This window comes from Medicago truncatula, chromosome 5 (genome assembly GCF_003473485.1).
Source record: "Medicago truncatula cultivar Jemalong A17 chromosome 5, MtrunA17r5.0-ANR, whole genome shotgun sequence".
Taxonomy (NCBI): Eukaryota; Viridiplantae; Streptophyta; class Magnoliopsida; order Fabales; family Fabaceae; genus Medicago; species Medicago truncatula.
The window spans coordinates 4,699,316-4,719,298 of record NC_053046.1 but is presented as its reverse complement, the minus strand read 5'-3'; the positions used below and the strand labels follow the sequence as shown (position 1 = coordinate 4,719,298).

Below are 19,983 nucleotides of genomic sequence, written 5' to 3'. Positions count from 1 at the left end.
CGATATAGATAGTTAGATGGTGAGTTATTTAAAAGAGATGTAATCATGTTGTTTTTGGTAATAAAGACATCTTCGAAGTTCTCTTATGAATTTGGTGAAACTTTTGATAATTTTGTCTTAAATCAAATCTAAAATTAAAGGTTTCTTCTATAATTACAATAGGTGAAACATCCACCGTTTAGACGTGACTAATACTAAATTTTGATTTTTGTTTTGTTAGGTGGATTGATAGTTAATTAATATCAATTTTACAACTCTTGTGAGAAATTAAACTTTCTTTCTTGAGACTACAGTGTCAAACTTTAATCCATAAACTCACACCTTGTTGATGAATACATCTATTAATATACTAAAATTCATAAAATAAAATTATAAGAAATCCTTACTAATTTAACACACAACCTAAATACCTACTATTTCATTCAACCTCGATTGATGATATTTATCAAATCTTGCTTTGTCACGCAGTTTAGGTCCTTTTGGATGATTATGCCATGTGGACACTTAAATCTACACCGTTCATTCCACACACCCTTCCTCTATTTATTCAATATCACTCCCACACTCTCCACCTTAAATTGTCTTTGTGTAACAACTTTTGTTCTTCTCTTCACCCTTCACTTTCCTCTGCTAGAGTAAACTACCCTCAACTTTTAATTTGTTTCAAACCCATAATCTCAATCTCAACATCTTTGATTTCAACAATGTCTTGCTTAGAGTTAGAAGTCTCTAAAGAGGTTAGTATAAATAAAATAAAAATTACATTACCAAATATGTACATTATATATTTATTTATTCCTCATTAAATACTTTGTTTGATCACTAAATACATATTTTGAGCATGCACATATCAGTCTCATCAACAATGAATATAAGTTATGTATAAATAAATAAACACTAAAAATGTAATTATTTTTTTTTTTTTATTTTCAAAACTCTGCAGAACAAGTTCAAGGAAGAAACAGATTTTGAATCAGAATCAGAAGAGTTGACTCTAGATGGAAGTGTTGATTTCAATGGCCGTCCTGCAATAAGAGCCAAATCTGGAAGATGGTCAGCTGGAACCATTATACTCTGTAAGCTCCACAAACATATATAAATTGCAAAGTTTTTATTTTAGCATATTAACTTTATTTTACTATATATTTTGTATTCTTTTATTGGCAAATAGTTCGGTAACTAAACTCACACACACTAAATGTGAAGAACTTGAACATTGTTGATTAGAATTTGCGCTTCTACATATCAAATGTCTCGCAACTTTTTATCATTTGAACTGCGCTTACTCAAATTAATTACAAAAACAAAAATGCTTGTTTCCATATAATGCAAATAATACATATATGTAACACATGTTCCACTTTTCTTACAAAAAAAAAAAACAATAAATCTTTATCAATAAGAGATATATATACATTAGTAGTATAAGTTGTCAATGATCTTGTTCTTAAAGCTTATTGATTCCCGGGAATTTGAGGAAAAAAATACACATGCAAATACATATATGTATATGATTGCGTATACGTATAGTTTATGATAGCTGGAGAAAGGTGTTGGTGTTGGTGGCGTAGAGGTTTGAGAAACCTCGTCGTTAGTTGAAAAAAAACAAAAAAGGTTAATTATAAATTCATGAATGACTCGGTTGTGTTTATATCGTTTGCATGTAATTTTAGATAGCTTATCATAAGGAGTAGTAAATGAAAGGTGAAGTTACTTTTTGTGTTGTGTTGTTGCAACTTTTTCAAGCTTATCAGTTTTATGTATAAAAGGAAAAACCAAAGTTTTGGAACGTTTTCCATTTGGCATACATAATTCAAAGTAACATTTTTGTCAGCTTTGTTGCATGCAAACTTGGGAGGAAGAGTATGCCAGTGCCAGCTAATTCTACTTTATCCACCGAATTCACATGCTTAAACTCATTGCTTGACACTTACTTATTTGGGGAATATAAGAAAAAAATGTTAAAGAATTATTGTGGGAGTAAATAAATATTTGAATATATATAATAAAATAAGTAAAAAAAAATTGATGTTTGTTAACCATCCATTTTTAAGGGAAGGACATTATAATCTAAAGTTTGACGGGAAGATAAATAATATCTAATCGAAATTGTTTTACTTAAACAATTCGTCTTTTTATGAATCTCATTAACCTTGAGTTTAATTGCTTACTTGTAAAACAAGTAATTTTGATATATTGTATATATATAAAAAGTGTTACATTCATTTTTTTTAAGGAAACAGATTACAATTAATTATAGATACTTAATTTTATAAGTAGTTGTATGTGATTTTAGATGTATATATTTATCATGAGGATTATGATTGATTTACTTTTTTATGGTGTAAAAAAGGAAAATTTTATTAAAAATAAAAATTAAAAAAAAGAAAAGGAAAAGAGTTTTGTGAATATTCATTCATAGTCATAGAGGCTTTTGGCTGTCCTCAACAAAAGACAAGAGATCGGGAACTAAGGTAACTAAAAAAAGACAAAATGCAGAAAAGAAGCATGCAATTCATAGAAATACGTTTATGACAGACACGTAACCAGTGATAAGATTTTGCACTACTTGGGTGGATGACATGTGTCATGGACAATAGACATGTAACCAAATGACCATCTAGGTCAATTAAAGTTGATGATGTATTTTATTCAAAATGCTGACCAAATACAATAAATTGACTCATTTATCTCTTATAAAATGACTAGAATGAGTAATAATTAACCCAAAATGGAAGTGTAAATTGGTAATTACCCTACAAAAGGATCACGATTTACTAACTACCTATAGTTATTGAGGGTTAGTTGATTAATGCACGATGCATGCTATCACAATCATATAACTATCTATGATCTTCTTTAGGTTGTTTCGTGTAAGTTAGTTTGGTGCTGAGAGAAAGAATGTGAACAAATGAATGATATAGTGTATATTACGTGATTGATATCTAGAAAACGTTGTTGCAAAATTAATATCGATTTTTGTCTGTGCAAAATATTAAAATAAAATATCTTTTTTTTTTTTTTGAAGGGAAATAAAATATCTTTTATTTACATAAAATAAAATTCAAAATGATATAATTTATGCTTTGAGTTATATAGAATAAATTTTCTCTTATATACTGGTACTAAAAAAGAATGGACCATATACAAAAGTGTCTTCATGCTACATGATATGAAAGTAATATATAATATTCATGGCATGAAAATCAATAATCCTTTTGGAAAAAAGTAGTTAAAATACTTATTTAATTTAAAGAATGATTTCTTTCCACTAAACCTGTTTTCCGAAGTGTTATCAGCCTCTGAAACCATTAATAAGATGGTGTTTACTGTGCTTTTATAATAAAGGAAACCTAATCATACCTAAGTAACCTAACAATATATTATAAAATAAACTTGTTGCAATATCTTGTGTGTGCATATGTAGGGTGGTGACAAAATAGACAACCCTTTAAAGAATGGTTGTGATGGCTGATTAGGATCGACAAATTTAACTTAGCTAAACCATGCATATAGATAACATAATATGAATACTATCAATATTGTTTTTTCTTTTCAAATTTAGTAAATCATCTTAAGTGAATTGTGCTGCCTTGTGCAAAATTCTTTCAGTCTGCAAGAAGAGCCTAATACAGATGCTACAAAAACAGAATCCATAACAACATATATATATATATATATATATATATATATAAGACGTAAAAAAAAAAAAAAAAAAAAAAAACACATAACAAAACGGTGGCTGCTAATGCTGATTATTTTGTAATTCTGATTGTATGGATCAGTGAACCAATGTCTGGCAACTCTGGCATTCTTTGGGATTGGAGTGAACCTAGTGGTATTCCTGACAAGGGTGGTAGGACAAAATAATGCAGAAGCCGCCAACAACGTGAGCAAATGGACTGGAACTGTTTACATCTTCTCTCTAGTGGGAGCTTTCCTAAGTGACTCTTATTGGGGAAGATATAAAACATGTGCTGTCTTTCAGGTCATTTTTGTAATTGTAAGTAACGCCTCTCAGTTTCATCTCCACGCTTTTATTTTTAGCTGCTACATTATGTCATTGACTGATCAAAAAATCTTTTGGCTTTGATAAATATGACAGGGTCTGATGTCCTTATCGCTGTCATCGTACCTCTTCTTGATTAAACCTAAAGGTTGTGGGAATGAATCAATTCAATGTGGAAAACATTCAAGTTGGGAGATGGGGATGTTCTATCTCTCGATCTATCTCATTGCCTTGGGGAATGGAGGATACCAACCGAATATTGCCACGTTCGGGGCTGATCAGTTTGACGAGGAGCACTCAAAGGAGGGTCACAATAAAGTGGCCTTCTTTAGCTACTTCTACCTAGCTTTGAACTTTGGGCAACTCTTTTCAAACACCATTCTCGTCTATTTCGAGGATGAAGGAATGTGGGCTCTTGGCTTCTGGCTGTCTGCAGGCTGTGCCTTTATCGCACTGATACTGTTTCTTGTTGGCACTCCAAAGTACCGACATTTCAAGCCCAGTGGCAACCCTCTTGCCAGGTTCTGCCAAGTCCTTGTTGCTGCATCAAGGAAAGTTAAAGTTGAAATGCCATCAAATGGAGACGACTTGTACAACATGGATACAAAGGAGTCTTCTACCGATGTGAACAGAAAAATCCTCCACACACACGGGTTCAAGTAAGTGATAGAAGCTACCTTCAGCTGAAACCACAATACTTTCTTATGTGCATATAGCCGAGGCTGCGAGCATGAAACAGTTCTCCAATATTATTTAGCTAATTTTGCTACATTGTGAACAAAATAACTTTTTTCAGCATTATCGCCCATTCTAGATCCTACTGAACTAAAATGATTTGATAAATTTTCCATTTTTTTTATTTTGTGATGAAGGTTCTTGGATAGAGCAGCGATTATATCTTCAAGAGATCATGATAACCAGAAAGGCACCTGTTCCAACCCATGGCGTCTCTGTCCTGTAAGTCAAGTTGAAGAAGTGAAGTGCATACTGAGACTCCTTCCGATTTGGCTCTGCACCATAATATACTCTGTGGTTTTCACACAAATGGCTTCTCTTTTTGTGGAGCAAGGTGATGCCATGAAAACCACTGTTTACAATTTCAGAGTACCACCAGCTAGCATGTCTTGCTTTGATATCATCAGCGTAGCTGTTTTTATTTTCTTCTATCGTCGAATTCTCGATCCATTTGTGGGAAAACTTAAAAAGTCTGATTCAAAGGGACTTACGGAGCTTCAGAGAATGGGAGTTGGACTTGTTATAGCTGTAATAGCAATGGTTTCAGCTGGAATAGTTGAATCTTATAGACTTAAGCATGCAGACCAAGACTGCCGCCACTGCAAAGGCTCGAGTACTTTAAGCATCTTCTGGCAAATCCCTCAGTATGCACTTATAGGAGCTTCTGAGGTGTTTATGTATGTAGGGCAGTTAGAGTTCTTCAATGCTCAAACACCTGATGGCTTAAAGAGTTTCGGAAGTGCACTTTGCATGACATCCATTTCCCTTGGCAACTATGTAAGTAGCTTACTTGTCAGTGTAGTTATGAAGATCTCTACGGAGGATCACATGCCGGGGTGGATCCCAGTAAACCTCAATAAAGGTCACCTAGATAGGTTTTACTTCCTCTTAGCCGCCTTGACATCGATGGACTTAATTGCCTATATTGCATGTGCAAAGTGGTACAAGAGTATACAGCTGGGCGAGAAACGCAAAGAGAATGATGAGCCAGGTAGCTTCAAAGTCTAATTTGCAAGGAACATGATTCAAAGGCAATGCTAATAAGAGAATGAAGGAGCAACCAGTAGAAACCGGTAGAAATAATCTTGCTTTTATCTTCTATTGGAAGAAATGCATTGCAGGTTTGCAGAAAGTGAAGCCCTTCTTACACGAGTCTCCGATTCTCTAGCAACTTTAATTCGTAATTAGGACACCTTCTGATTTTCAGTTTATGTTCTTCAAGCCCAGTTGTGTTAGCTAAACCTCAATGAGACGGCGACTGTTTTAGGGTCCCAAGAAACTTCCCTTCTATCCCATTTGTAAGTTCCATTGATAAATATTGAGTTAAATATGCTGTTTGGATTTCCAACATGTGATGTCTCCTTAATGTTTGGTACAATCAAACCAAAGAAATCCGAATTGGCAGCAACATACCTAATGCCATCCTACAATATTGTGGACTGGCAAATAATTCTGCATAAGATCACTTAGGAAGAACAAAATAAGGCACTAAATCATACCGGTTACACTATATATAACAGAAAAAAGTTTTGTACAAGATCACTTACAAAAAGGACAACATAAACATACGATTTAAGAAATTTACTGAATGCACTCAAAGGTAACAACAAAACTACCCCAGCAGTAAGCAATACAACCTAGGAATTTGTCGTAGTAAAAGTGGAATTAATTTACGCATAATCAAAATGCAAATAGGTTGAATTTTATGTCACAGTGAAATATTGTATCAAATAAAATCCATGCCAAATGGTTTCAAAAAAAGAAATAGATCAGATAATTTGTTTCATCGAAGAAAATAATATCATTATGACAAGTATTTCAGAAAATAGGTGGTAAAATAAAAACAATTCATCAAAACCATAGTCAATTCTCATAAACAAATCATTATTTGCATTACAAAAGCTCCTAAACTATTCAACATGTTGTCTCACATGCATAATAACGATCAAAACTATGATTCATAGCAAGACTTAGTTACAAGTGAGAGAGGAAAAGAAAAGGCTATTGCACACTCGTGAGAAAGAAAGACTCTTTAAACAACAATATTATCCATGAACCTTGCGAACTTGTATGTGGTGAATGGATTCCTCACGCCAGATTGGTTGTGCACCGCTTTGAACAAGGGTAACATATTGTCCCTCGTTTAAGTGACCTTTAATCTGCAGCATGAAGAAAACTTTCACCAACATTTAAGAGAATATCCATCAAAAAAAGGAAGATGCATGCAATTGGTGAGATGTCACTCACCAATAGTAATTTGAGAGCTCTAGCAAAGGTCTCCTCAGCATCATTTGAAAATTGCATGTATATAGGCATAACACTATGATAAAGTCCCAACCTCTGCTTAATCCTTCCTCTGTAATAGTGAAATAAGAAGTTATAGATCCAAAAGATTGTTGACTTAAGCACCTATTACCTCAAGATAATATAATATGATCAAGCCATAACAAGTACTGTTTGTTTCTCCTAAACAATGGTGAGGACAAAAGGTACAGCATGCATAATTTCATCGGCTGACGTTTATTTTTCTGGTTAGATGCATATAGGATCTACATAATAAAAAATAAAAAATAAATAAATACATGCTGCTAATACTCACTCATTTGTGAATGCAAATATTGTTGAGTGGGGCCTATAATGACTCAAAAGAATAGCCATGGACCCAGTTCTGGTGAACACGATAATAGGAGTATTCAGAGTATTAGACATAATTGTTGCATGGAAGGCAAACATTGCTCCCATATGGCTCTGTCAAAAATGTAAACACAGATTAATTAGGTTTTAGGATATTAACAAACAAATCTACGGTGGTAAATCCTCTACGCTATGCAGCATGTGAAATAGAATTTCAGAACTACATATGTAAGTCACAACGAGGCTTATTTTTTAACTAAGTACCTTGTGGAAGCTCAAATGATTTGGATAAGAATCACTTCTTAAAACACTGGATTCATTCCTTAGAGCCACCGCATGCATAACCTTAACAGATTTCAATGGATATCTGAAGCAGTTGTAATCCTTTTAAAATAAATTTATTACATTAAAAATATTGGAAAAGAAATACATTATATGCATACTTATCAGCAAAGACGTGTTCTGTTAAAAAAGATGACAAATTAGGTTTTGTAGCCATAACAGGACGCAAAATGACTAATTTTCATTATGAAGTTTTCTTTCCTGAAAGCATTGTTCTCCAGAACAAGGTAAGTCTGCAGTCATAAAGCACCAAAAATCATTTAAGATTGTAATTTATTTACTTTTTAAAATGTCTAGGTTGATTCAGACAAATTCACGTTTTCGACATGCAGAGAAATTCCCAAACTTTGCTTAGTTGAAGTTCCATTCTATTTATCCTTATATTTGTTTGTTTCCCTTAGAGGATATTTTATATCACATTCTTGTTATTATTTCATTCTCTTCTCTAATGACACTTTTTTTATCTAAAATGAGCTAAATAGTATATCTTTTGCATTACAAGAAGTAAAAATGAAATTTAAAAACATGTTTGAACTGATAAAATAAAAAAGGAACCATGGCCACCGAGGATAGCAAACACACTTTCCATGTGCAGTTTCTCCTGAAAGCATGACAGCATCAGCCCCTTGTCTTACTGCAATTGCAATGTCTGAGACTTCCGCCCTAGTTGGTGTGGGATGAATAATCATGCTTTCAAGCATATTTGTTGCCACAATAACTGGCTTTTGCATTCTGTGGCATCTTCTAATGATGTCCTCCTGTTTTATTAAAAACGGGATTGAACTACATAGAACATGGAGTTAAACATAGTCCTACGTCCTAAATATCAGTGAAAAGATATATAAAACAGCTATTAAATGAAAAATCTCATTTATGCAGACTTGAAATTGCAAAATTATTACAAGAACAGAGAAACAGAAATAAAAGTTTGAAAGCCTATTCGTAAGAGTTCCACCATCTAGTTCGTGTAAAATTTTACATGGAATCCACATATCACATTGAAACTCTAAACAACCAATGATATCCAATGAATTCCTTCATAAACATTTTTTATGGTTCCAAAATTACAGAAAGCCACAAACACAGACATGTATTTGAATCTTTTGTTCTATAGGCTCTATTACGCCTTCTATGAAAGGTGAGACCTCTCAGTTGAGAAAGGCCATCGTTTAGTTCACTGCTTTCTAGACCATCGTTAACGTTTAGTGTGACAGTTATACAGGCAGCAGAGAAGGGGTTTCCGCAAAATTGATGTACACAATTAAAGACAACAATATGATACTCCATCAGTTTATTATGAGTGCCATATTTGAAATATTTTTCCATCTCAATTTTTCCGTCTCAAATTTTTAGTCACTTTAGAATATCAAAGCAAATATTTATTATCTTTTTTCAATAATACCCTCATTTATATAAATAGTCTGTCCACCTATCTACTCCTATATTAATTTTTGTCTTAAAATATTATTTTACTATAGAAATCAATATTAATAATCATTTTCTTAAGAAATACTCATTACCTTAAACGCCGCTTATAATGAGACCGAGGAGACTACAGAGTGAAATTTAGAACATCTACTTAAATTACTATTTTTAATAGATTTTCTCAGTGACTGAAGCTACTGCATCCCTAATCAAATGTGCCAAAATAATGATTATCAAACCTATTTTGTAGATTATCTGATGAAAGAACCTACATACATGTCACCAAAATGGCATATGTATCATGTTCTGAGCATCGGCATAGATTACCTGCAGTAGAGGAACTTCTTCAACCGGAAGTTCAGCTCCAAGGTCCCCACGAGCAACCATTGCCTACGAAAATATAACTCAAAAGATGAAACTGGATGCTACGCACAAATAAATATAATACTTTGGTATATACAATTAGATGATTACTAATGGCTTTCTCCAAAATACAAACTCTGAGGGTGTTGGAAAACCTGTCAGAAGGTTCAAGCCAATTCAGGGTATACCAAATGTTAAATCAGCCGTAACGGGAAGTTTTCAGCAAGACTTGGTTAAAAGATGTGCAATAGATTTTCCTAATTTAGCATTTTTCTAACAGATTCAGTTTCGTACATTATCAAGTCTATCGAAATCTACTACAAAGCCTGCACAGAGAATGTGGTTATCTTTGGGTATCTGTATGAGTAGGGTCAACTATGAATGTTAAAGTAGAAATCACATCAATATACTTTCTAAATCTTAATAAGATCTTCAGTATACCTAGTTAGCTGCATTTTGATATTGTAAGAAGAAGAAAAAAAACTATCAGCCAGCAATGGTGCAGAAACAAACAAGCACCAAAAACCCACCATTTTCCATGATTCAACTTGATGGATGAACCATGCAAGTAGTGTGTCTGATATTATCAGACAGTTGTCACCATAACTCGATTGCACGAAATGGCTATCTAAGTTAAGAAAGATAGTGATCGTCATCCATATAATGCACCATGCTGTGAAGCAAAACATATCGTGAATGCACAACACTAAGACAAGGGGAAAATATAGTAGTTTATAGTCATAGGCTCAAGATGTAGTTATGTTCTTCTAACACCCCGTAAGAATCTGAGACTTGCTCATAACTTGAAAAATAAAATTGACTGCCAGATCAACTTACATCAAACTCATATTTTTCTATTTGTGTGTTATACAATGACACCGATATTTTAAACTTGAAATGTTTCGCTTTTAGTTTCTTAATCGAGGACTATGTTCATAGGATGCACACTGATGTATAGAACAGCTAAAATTAACTCCAGTTTTTATATGTTTAATAAAAGGGGTTAAAATATGCATACAATATATAATTTGAACAATGAGGAACTAACCCCATCTGAAGCTGAAAGTATGGAATGAAGATTTGGTATGGAATCTGCACTTTCAATTTTTACAATCACATGTATATCAGCATTGTGTCCTACGGAAAAGATATAAAATTAGTTCTTAAAAGAATCAATGCCTCAAGAAATAAGAAAAGCGCATACCAGATTCACACAACGGGATAAACAAGCATAAAATGGAAATTAGATAGCAAAAACATAATTACTTTTGAGATATTCTTTTAACTCATAAACCACTCTAGCATCCTTAACAAATGAAACAGCATAGAAGTCAACTTCATTGTCTACCCCAAACTTGATATCTTCCCAGTCCTTTTCTGTGAAGTTAAACACATGGCAAAGTAGCATAAAATTGTCAAGTGCATACAATTAAGTAGCTGAAACCTATTGTCTATCTGCAATCAATCAACGGAAAATACAATAGAATTATTTATACCAGTTATGGAAGGAAGTGTTGCACTTTTTCCGCGAACATTCAAATGACGCCTAGATTTCAATTCTCCACCGTCAATAACTTCACATTTAACCAAGTCTTTTGTCTTTGACTTAACAACAAGAGACATAATTCCTCCTAACATAACAAAGGGAAGAGATCAAAGTCTTCTTAAATTACATTTAAAAGAAGAAATGTTCTCTAAAATTTTGTGCATTCAATGCATTTAAAAGTTAAAAGACTAAATAAAAAGCACACATTCCAATAATTTATTTCTATATTTGAATCATTACCCTTAAATAAATCAGTCTAAAATACTTAATTATAAACACATAATGGAGGTTAATTTCAAAAATCCAAATACAAGCAGAGTACCATAAACACTCACCATCTACTAGAAGAACGTCTCCAACCTCGACATCATTAACAAAATCATCATAATTGACACTAACAGTATCTTGAGTGCTAACCCCCCTGTTAATGGTAAAATTGAATGTTTGCCCCTCTTTGAGTAAAATTGGTTGTGACACATCCCCACTTCTAACTTCAGGACCCTGCAAATAAAAATTAGTTAATACCACGCAATACCTAGCATGTTACATCAATACATTTAACTATCAGTATCTTAGTGTCGGTGTTGTGTTCGGTGTCTCTGCTTTATTACGCAATGCAATGAATAATTTAACCTTGGTGTCAAGCATGATGGAAATAACTCTATCTTGAAACTGAGAATTGTATTGTTTAACAAAATCAATAGCTTTCTGATGGGAAGTGTGGTCCCCGTGTGACATGTTCAAACGCGCCACATTCATTCCAGTTTCAGCCAGTTTCCAAATCATGTCACGTGAGCTAGTAGATGGACCAATCGTGCACACGATCTTCGTTTTAGTTCGTTCATCTGATCCTTCCCCTGTTCGCCACGTACCATAAAGCGAAGAAGAGTTTGTGTAGTAATCATTTCCCTAAACAAATAGAAAATTGAATTTGTCTTATTTTAAATATATAAGTTTAGATGAGTTGAACTCCGAGTCAGAGATAGTGAATTAATACTTACGAGAGTGGGAGACTGGTTGGATGAGGTTATTTGGGGGACGCGTTTGGATGGATGCTTAATAGAATGAAATGAGATGAAATTTGAGGAAGAGAGATTATTGAGATTATTAGATTTGAAGAGAGAAGACGTAGTGGAAGAAAGATGAATAGTTGTCATGATGATTGATCAATGAATGACCCAAATATTCTATTCACCCATGCAACTGTTATCAGTGTGACTCAACGAGTGGCAGAGGAGTTTTGGAGTTTCGCATGAGTGTGTGTTGTTGATGTATTTCCTCGTCGTCCCATTAATTACATCATTTATTTGATAATGTACAATTTTGATTTAATATATTTTAACCATCTTCAGCTTATCATAAAATATGTAAGGTAAGGGAGTCAAACCCCGGTCACCATCAAAAAAGAAAGATAAATAATATTTTTTCCGTCCCATATTAAGTGACGCAGTTGACATTATCATCTATATAGATGCACAATTTTGATCTTAAATAACTTTACTAATCTATTAAAAAAAATTATAAAAAATTGATATTTTGAAAGTACTCATCTAACGATATTTTATATGATATTATTTATTTTTATATATTAATAGAAAAATATGGTCAAAATAAGTTAGATCGATGTTGCACATTTTCAAATGGGTCATTAGGACGGAGCGAGTATCATATAAGATATTTTTGAATTCGTCTCAATGAATATTTTTAAAATATTATATTTAAAAAAAAAATGTAATAGATGATTAAAGATAAAATATATATATATATATATATATATATATATATATATGTGTGTGTGTGTATTGGTATGTGTAACAGAATCAACTATATTACTTAATATGGGACGGTGGAAGTACTCATCCGATCACATTTATAAGCAAAATAACTATTTTTTAAGTTCATTGTGTACTTAATGTATTTATAGATCAAATACATTAGGTATTCAACGAACCTAAAAAATAAATTTTTGCTTATAATGTGATCGGGGAGTATTGTTTAAGGATTCAAAAGAAACATTTTTTGCATAAAAATTGTGAATTTATTACTTTTGTATTTGATTTGTATTTTCAAGATAAAATTATTTTAATGGATTGTTTAAGCATTACTTTGTATTTGATTCTTACTGTGTTTGTTAGCATAACTCAATACAGATCAATAAGTTATCAATTTGGCCATGAAATTAAAGTCCTCCGAAATTGGACTGTTGTGTGCTGAAAAAATATGCAAGTACAATATTCATCAGTAAACGGCTTTTATATGTGTTTCGTCCTTATAAATAGGGGTCATTTAAAAAATGATTCTTGTATTCATTAATTATGACAATTTTCCCTTCCAAAATTTTATCATTTAAAATTTTATCATTTCTCTCCACTTAATTACTGCCACATCATAAATTTGATGACGTGGCAATCACTGTCACACATAAAATTCCAATTTTAGCTTTGGATTTTCAATTCTTTCTTCCATCTTCTTAAGGGCAAACAAATTTTCAATGTATCAAAATATCGATTATCTTTTAGGTGTGAATTTATGTGCTATGAATAATTATTTCCATGTGTTGAAATATCGATTATCTTTTACTAGTTGTTAAATCATGTCTTGGCTTGTGAATTATTAATTCATGTCAATTTGATTGTTCCAAGTTCCAACGGTAATGATAAATGTACTTAATCTTTTTTAGGTGGTGTATTTCTAAATGAACTTTAAATAGTAATAAGTGCCTCCGGGTAGAGCTGTCAAAATGGGCCGGGCCGTAAGGGCCGGCCCGAAAGCCCGAATAAAATGTAGGGTTTGGGCCGAATAATTGGAGCCCGAAATTTGAATAGGGCTTTTTAGCCCGGCCCGTAAAAGCCCTTGGCCCGTTAGGGCTAGCCCGTCCGGGCTCCGGGCTGCCCGAAAGCCCGCACAAAATACAACAGTTTTTTTTTTTTTTTTTGTGGTATGTGCTGTGTGTGAGTGTGAGTCAGCCAGCCCGCCCCAATTTGGAAATCCGACCCGGCCCGGCCCAAGTGAATTGAAAAGAGAACAATTGAACAAACCCTAATTCACTCAACACTCTCCTCTCTCTCACTCACTCTCTCTTACGTACCGTACGGTGCCGCCGCTCCTCCATTTCTCTCAAGTCTCAACACTCTCCTCTCACTCTCTCTTTGTTACGGCCGCCGCTCCATTTCTCTCTAATCTCAGCTCAACACTCTCCTCTCACTCTCCTCGCCGCTCCATTTCACACTCTCCTCTCACTCTCATTTTTACGGCCGCCGGCGCCGCTCCATTTCTCTCTAATCTCAGCCCTCAGGTCAGGTCGGAGGTCGCACAAGCTCACCATCAGGTCTCACTTCTCAGCCCTCAGGTCGCATCGCAGCCATCAGGTCGGAGGTCGCATCTCGTCTCAATCTGAGGTCGCATCAGGTCAGAGCTCACCATCCTTTCTTCGTTTTATTGGTTTTGTTAGTTTCTTTGTTTCTTCGTTTTTTGCAGTTTCTGCGATCCTCATCATTTTCTTAATTTCTAATTCAGGCTCAGCAGGCAGCAGCTATTGTTTCTAATTCAGGCTTAACAGCTCCATTTCTAATTCAGGCTTAACAGCTCCATTTCTAATTCAGGTTCGTATTTCTTTTGTTATTGAAGTGAACTGTGTGAAGTATAATATACTTGGCTAAAATTGAAGTAACAGCAACATCGTGTCGTGTTACAATTACAATGTATTTCTTTTCTTAATCTTCATCGATGAAGTTATTACAATGTATGTAAATTGAAGTATAACATTAATAGCTGCTGAAATATAATATACTTATGTAATCATATTTAATGAACTGATATAGAGTAGTTATTCTATATGTAATCTTTAATGATTGAATTTCTGGTTTAGAAGTCGTTATTCTACATTTAATTAGGCTTATAATTTGGCATATAATGTTGCAGGAATTACAATCTGTTTGTGCTTCAAATATGAGGGATAATGATATTGATAGTAGTGGAAGTCATGAAAATATGTGCGTTGATGGGGAAATTGAGAGCCAAGCTCGGGAAATTCCATTGGTACCACCAATTGATCAAAATGCACAAGAAGTGTCTTCTGATCCAAAGGATAAGAAGCGTAAGGGCAAGGCTAAGGCTAAGGACAAGAGCAAGGGTAAAGCCCTAACATCTGATGTGTGGCTATATCTTGTGAAAGTTGGTATTGTAGATGGAGTAGAGAAATGTAGATGCAAGGCGTGTCACAAATTATTAACTTGTGAATCAGGAAGCGGAACTAGTCATTTAAAGCGTCATGTACGTAGTTGTAGCAAGACTATAAAAAATCATGATGTGGGTGAAATGATGATTGATGTTGAAGGAAAATTGAGAAAGAAAAAGTTTGACCCTATGGCTAATCGAGAATTTTTAGCTAGAATCATGATTACACATGGTGCACCATTTAATATGGTTGAGTGGAAGGTGTTTAGAGAATACCAGAAGTTTTTGAATGATGATTGTGTTTTCGTTAGTAGAAATACAATAGCCAAAGAGATTTTGAATGTTTATCGTGATGAGAAACAAAAGCTGAAATCACAGTTAGCTCAAATTCGAGGGAGAGTTTGCTTGACTTCTGATTGTTGGACGGCATGCAGCAATGAAGGTTATATTTCTTTAACTGCTCATTATGTTAATGTGAATTGGAAGTTAGAAAGTAAGATTTTAGCATTTGCTCACATGGAACCCCCACATAGTGGGCGAGATTTAGCTTTGAAGGTTTTAGAAATGTTAGATGATTGGGGCATTGAAAAGAAAATTTTTTCCATCACTTTAGATAATGCTTCTGCAAACAATAGTATGGCTAACTTTTTGAAAGAGCATCTAAGTTTATCAAATAGTTTGTTGCTTGATGGAGAATTTTTCCATATAAGATGCTCAGCTCACATCTTGAACCTCATTGTTCAAGATGGACTGAAGGTAGTTAGTGATGCTTTGCATAAGATTAGACAAAGTGTGGCTTATGTGAGGGTAACAGAAGGTAGAACACTACTTTTTTCCGAATGTGTTAGAATTGTTGGTGACATTGATACAACCATAGGATTGAGATTAGATTGTGTTACCCGATGGAATTCCACTTATATAATGCTACAGAGTGCGCTTGTTTATCGTCGTGCATTTTATAGCTTAAGTTTACGGGATTCAAATTTTAAGTGTTGTCCTACAAGTGAGGAGTGGAGAAGGGCTGAAATAATGTGTGAGATTTTGAAGCCATTTTTCACTATTACAAACTTGATATCTGGCTCTTCATATCCTACATCAAATCTGTACTTTGGTGAAATATGGAAGATTGAGTGCCTCATAAGATCTTATCTGACAAGTGAAGATCTTTTAATTCAAAAAATGGCTGAAAATATGAAGGTGAAATTTGATAAGTATTGGAGTGACTATAATGTTGTTTTGGCAGTTGGGGCTGTTCTTGATCCAACCAAAAAGTTTAACTTTTTGAAATTTGCTTATGAAAAACTTGACCCGCTCACAAGTGAGGAGAAGTTGAAAAAAGTTAAGATGACTTTGGGGAAGCTTTTTTCCGAGTACATCAAGAATGGAATTCCTTCTAATCTAAGCTCTTCACAAGTCCAGCCTAGCTATGGTGGAGGAACTCGAATTACATCATCTTCATATGATGTAAGTTCATACATTTTTTCTTTATTTTATTCTTTTATTAATTATTTGTAACTTGGTTAGGTTGGATGATTTGTAGGAATTTGAAGAATATGAAAGCCAATCAAGTAACAACACCGGAAAATCAGAACTTGATACTTATTTAGATGAGTTGCGGATGCCTCTATCTCAAGAATTTGATGTCTTAGCTTTTTGGAAGGAAAGAAGTCGTAGAAGTCCAAATCTTGCAAGGATGGCTTGCGATATATTGAGTATTCCAATAACAACGGTGGCATCAGAATCTGCGTTTAGTATTGGCGCCCGAGTTGTGAATAGGTATAGAAGTTCAATGAAAGATGATTCTGTTCAGGCTCTCTTGTGCGCACGTAGCTGGTTACATGGTTTTGAAGGTATTAGTTCTATCATTTTTACAATTGTTTTATAGTTTATATTATTGTCAATAGCTGGTTACAATTGTTTTATGGTTTTTTTTTAAAACATTTGCAACATGGTTTCTGCAAAATTGTATTCAGTTCCCCTTACTGGTTTGATAGAATGCTAATTATGTTTGATTCCTTTGCATTTTTTCCATGTTCTGGTGTTTGAAAAAACTATAGGTTGATAAGTTCTAGAATAGTCTCGTGAATTTATTGCTTCTTAGTTCCTTATCAATTTCTGCTTTGGTTTTCTGTTTGGTGTGCAAGATATTGTCTCTAAATTATTGAAGATGTTGGTGAAAGATTAGTATGCAATATTCTTGGAGTTTCATGATTGATTTTTGTTCAATATTTAACAATCAAATTTCTCACAGAATTGATTTATTTTTAGTTAGTATGCTAGATTAGGTAGTTAGTAATAGTATGCAATATTCTCACAGAATTAATTTATTTTTAGTTATCAATACTGAAGTGATTTTTTAATCTCTATATTTAACAATCAAATTTCGTAATTTGTAGAATTATATGATGACAACAATGATGTTCAAGAAGATGAAACTCATGGAAGTGGACAAGCATCAAATAGTACCGTGGATGTTGTGAACCTTGAAGAAGATTAAGTGACTGACTTTGTTGGGAGTGACTTTTTGGATTAAAACTTTTGTTATGTTATTGTTATTACTTATTCTGGATAATTAGTAATTTGAATTTAGAATCTTCATTCTGGATAATTAGCTTGATGGAAGCCTATTTTGTCATCCTAGTTGAAGGATTGAACAATAGATACTTCTACTGTTTTACATGATGCCTGTCTCTGTTAATTACATACAGTTTTGGATTTTAGGGTACATTAACCAACATGAGTTGGCATGGAGAAAATGAAACACCAGCCCGGTAATATCAAGCTTACCTCCAGGAAAAATGGAAAATGAACATAAACTTGTGTATAAGTATATTTAAGTTATTATAATTTATGTTCAATCATTAAAGAATGGGAAGAAAAAGAAAAAAAAACAGATACGGGCCCGGGCTGGCCCGTTAGCCCGGTATATTTATGTATTTCGTACTTAAAAGAATGGAAAAGGGAAGGAAAAAAATACGGGCCAGGGCTGGCCCGTTAGCCCGGGAGCCCGTATAGGGCCGGGCTCGGGCCTGTTTTTAGCAGCCCATATTCAAACCGGGCTTTTTAGCCCGGCCCTTAAAAGCCCTTGGCCCGGCCGGGCCGGGCCTAAACGGGCCGGGCCGCCCGTTTTGACAGCTCTACCTCCGGGACACTAATTAAGTACTTTAAATAGTACTCCCTTCATTCCTTTTCTTTTGATTTTTTAGAACTTCAACTATATTTCAAAACTTTTGATGTTTTAGTGAATTTGTTATTGTTTTCTCAAGTTTACCCTTGTTGGAAAACACAATAAACTATTAAAGTAGTTGTGACATTTGGTTTATCACATGTGAATTTAATAATAAATAAGGACATTTAAGTAAAAAATACACAAATGTTTATATACTTTAATTACTCCTTAAAACTTGTGTCAAGAGCTATAACATCAAAAGAAAAGAAATGGAGGGAGTAATTTTTTATGGAAGTTTGTATAATCAGTGCATTGGAAATTAAAAACTTTAATATTTTTAAAGAATAATTTTTTAATTTAGCATGCTTAAAGAGTGTCACGGAAACACTTTCTATGATTTCTTTGCACTTTTCTTTTCTTTGTTAAGACTTTTTTTTGGATCTTCTTTATCTTTTCTTGAACACCTCCTTTTTTACATTTTTCACAAACCAAGATAATCAATAATTGCTAATACTTTTGATGTAATAAGTTATACTTTTACTATAATGACCTTGTTCATTTAACATCTCATTTCATATATTTCTCTCTCCGCAATAAATAACTAAGGATAATATTAGTAAAATAACATCTAATGTTGCATTGAACTTTGAAAGTGACAGTTAAATATGAACAAAAAAATTCTCCAAAAGAGATACTTAAAAATGAACGGAGGGAGTATTATATAACCATTTCCTCAATAAAGGCCTATATTGCCCTTTCTCCTGGAAAAAACGTTATACAAATTAAAAAGATACTTCAATTGAATCATATGGATCAACCGGTGCGTCTACAAAAGTATTGAGAGGAGTCACAAAGGTTTGCATTCCAAACATTTGTAGAGGGTTGTTAGGCATGGTTATTCTAACTTGATGATAATGATTATGGTTGATCCATGATGTGATGTAGTATCAAAAGTAAGTATTTTTGTTATCGTCTTCACAAGGACTGGTGCGATTTTCTAAGTCGTTCAACATTCGGTATCGTTATGAGCTAAGGATTCGATATTGTTTTGTTTCATGAACTATAAAACTACGGACTTGTAAGAGATATGAGAGTTAACAGGAAAATTATTATGTTGGCATTAAACTTCATCAACCTACTCATGTGTATTCTCGGATTAGTGTTGCGGATTCCAACCATTAATCGATATTATCTGATATTACTCAACAACATCATTCGTATCCAAATGATGTCGTGATTTCTATTGAACCGTTTAATCGTCGATTTCCCAAACTATTAAACTTTCCAATAGTCGATTGTATTGTTGTATAGTTTATTTCCCAAACTATTCAAAGATACGAAAGCGTTGAGTTCCAACATTCAAAGTGATTATCAAACTTAAGTTCCATGTCTAGAACCTAAACATTGATAGAAGTTATTCTAAACTAGATTCAAAAGGTATCTTTCAATAACAATTCAAATTCATAGGATTAAAATGAAAAGCAAGAACAACATCAATATCTTAAGAAAATTTAGAATCACACAACACCCAAATCAAAGGGAATACATACTAATAGAGTTAACTACATTTAATCCCAACAAAAA

The 19,983-nt window shown here is 33.5% G+C and overlaps 3 protein-coding genes across 4 annotated transcripts; 2 read left to right on the top strand and 1 right to left on the bottom strand.

Moving 5' to 3' along the window:
* Window positions 1-569: 569 nt before the first annotated feature.
* LOC11436519 (protein NRT1/ PTR FAMILY 7.3) lies at window positions 570-6,092 on the top strand. The gene is made up of 5 exons (XM_003611405.4): window positions 570-737; window positions 944-1,076; window positions 3,786-4,003; window positions 4,106-4,668; window positions 4,882-6,092. Exons 1-5 carry the CDS (start codon window positions 705-707, stop codon window positions 5,750-5,752), a joined length of 1,818 nt encoding a protein of 605 aa, XP_003611453.1. The 5' UTR covers window positions 570-704; the 3' UTR covers window positions 5,753-6,092.
* Window positions 6,057-12,307, bottom strand: LOC11435634 (pyruvate kinase isozyme G, chloroplastic). 2 transcript variants are annotated; one of them, XM_003611404.4, is made up of 13 exons: window positions 12,056-12,307; window positions 11,688-11,963; window positions 11,390-11,555; window positions 11,005-11,139; window positions 10,775-10,885; window positions 10,557-10,645; window positions 9,473-9,535; window positions 8,303-8,478; window positions 7,643-7,745; window positions 7,344-7,492; window positions 6,992-7,100; window positions 6,802-6,903; window positions 6,057-6,183 (listed from the first exon to the last, which is right to left on the bottom strand). In XM_003611404.4, the coding sequence occupies exons 1-13, from the start codon at window positions 12,209-12,211 to the stop codon at window positions 6,169-6,171; spliced, it is 1,650 nt and encodes a 549-aa protein (XP_003611452.3). In that variant the 5' UTR covers window positions 12,212-12,307; the 3' UTR covers window positions 6,057-6,168. The 2 variants fall into 2 exon arrangements, with proteins under 2 accessions (XP_003611452.3, XP_039690201.1); XM_039834267.1 differs by lacking the exon at window positions 6,057-6,183 and having other exon boundaries at window positions 6,578-6,903.
* Window positions 12,308-14,624: 2,317 nt separating this feature from the next.
* Window positions 14,625-17,748, top strand: LOC120580472 (zinc finger BED domain-containing protein RICESLEEPER 1-like). The gene is made up of 5 exons (XM_039834056.1): window positions 14,625-14,656; window positions 14,976-15,672; window positions 16,474-16,694; window positions 16,771-17,080; window positions 17,627-17,748. The coding sequence occupies exons 2-5, from the start codon at window positions 15,003-15,005 to the stop codon at window positions 17,725-17,727; spliced, it is 1,302 nt and encodes a 433-aa protein (XP_039689990.1). The 5' UTR covers window positions 14,625-14,656; window positions 14,976-15,002; the 3' UTR covers window positions 17,728-17,748.
* Window positions 17,749-19,983: the final 2,235 nt, after the last annotated feature.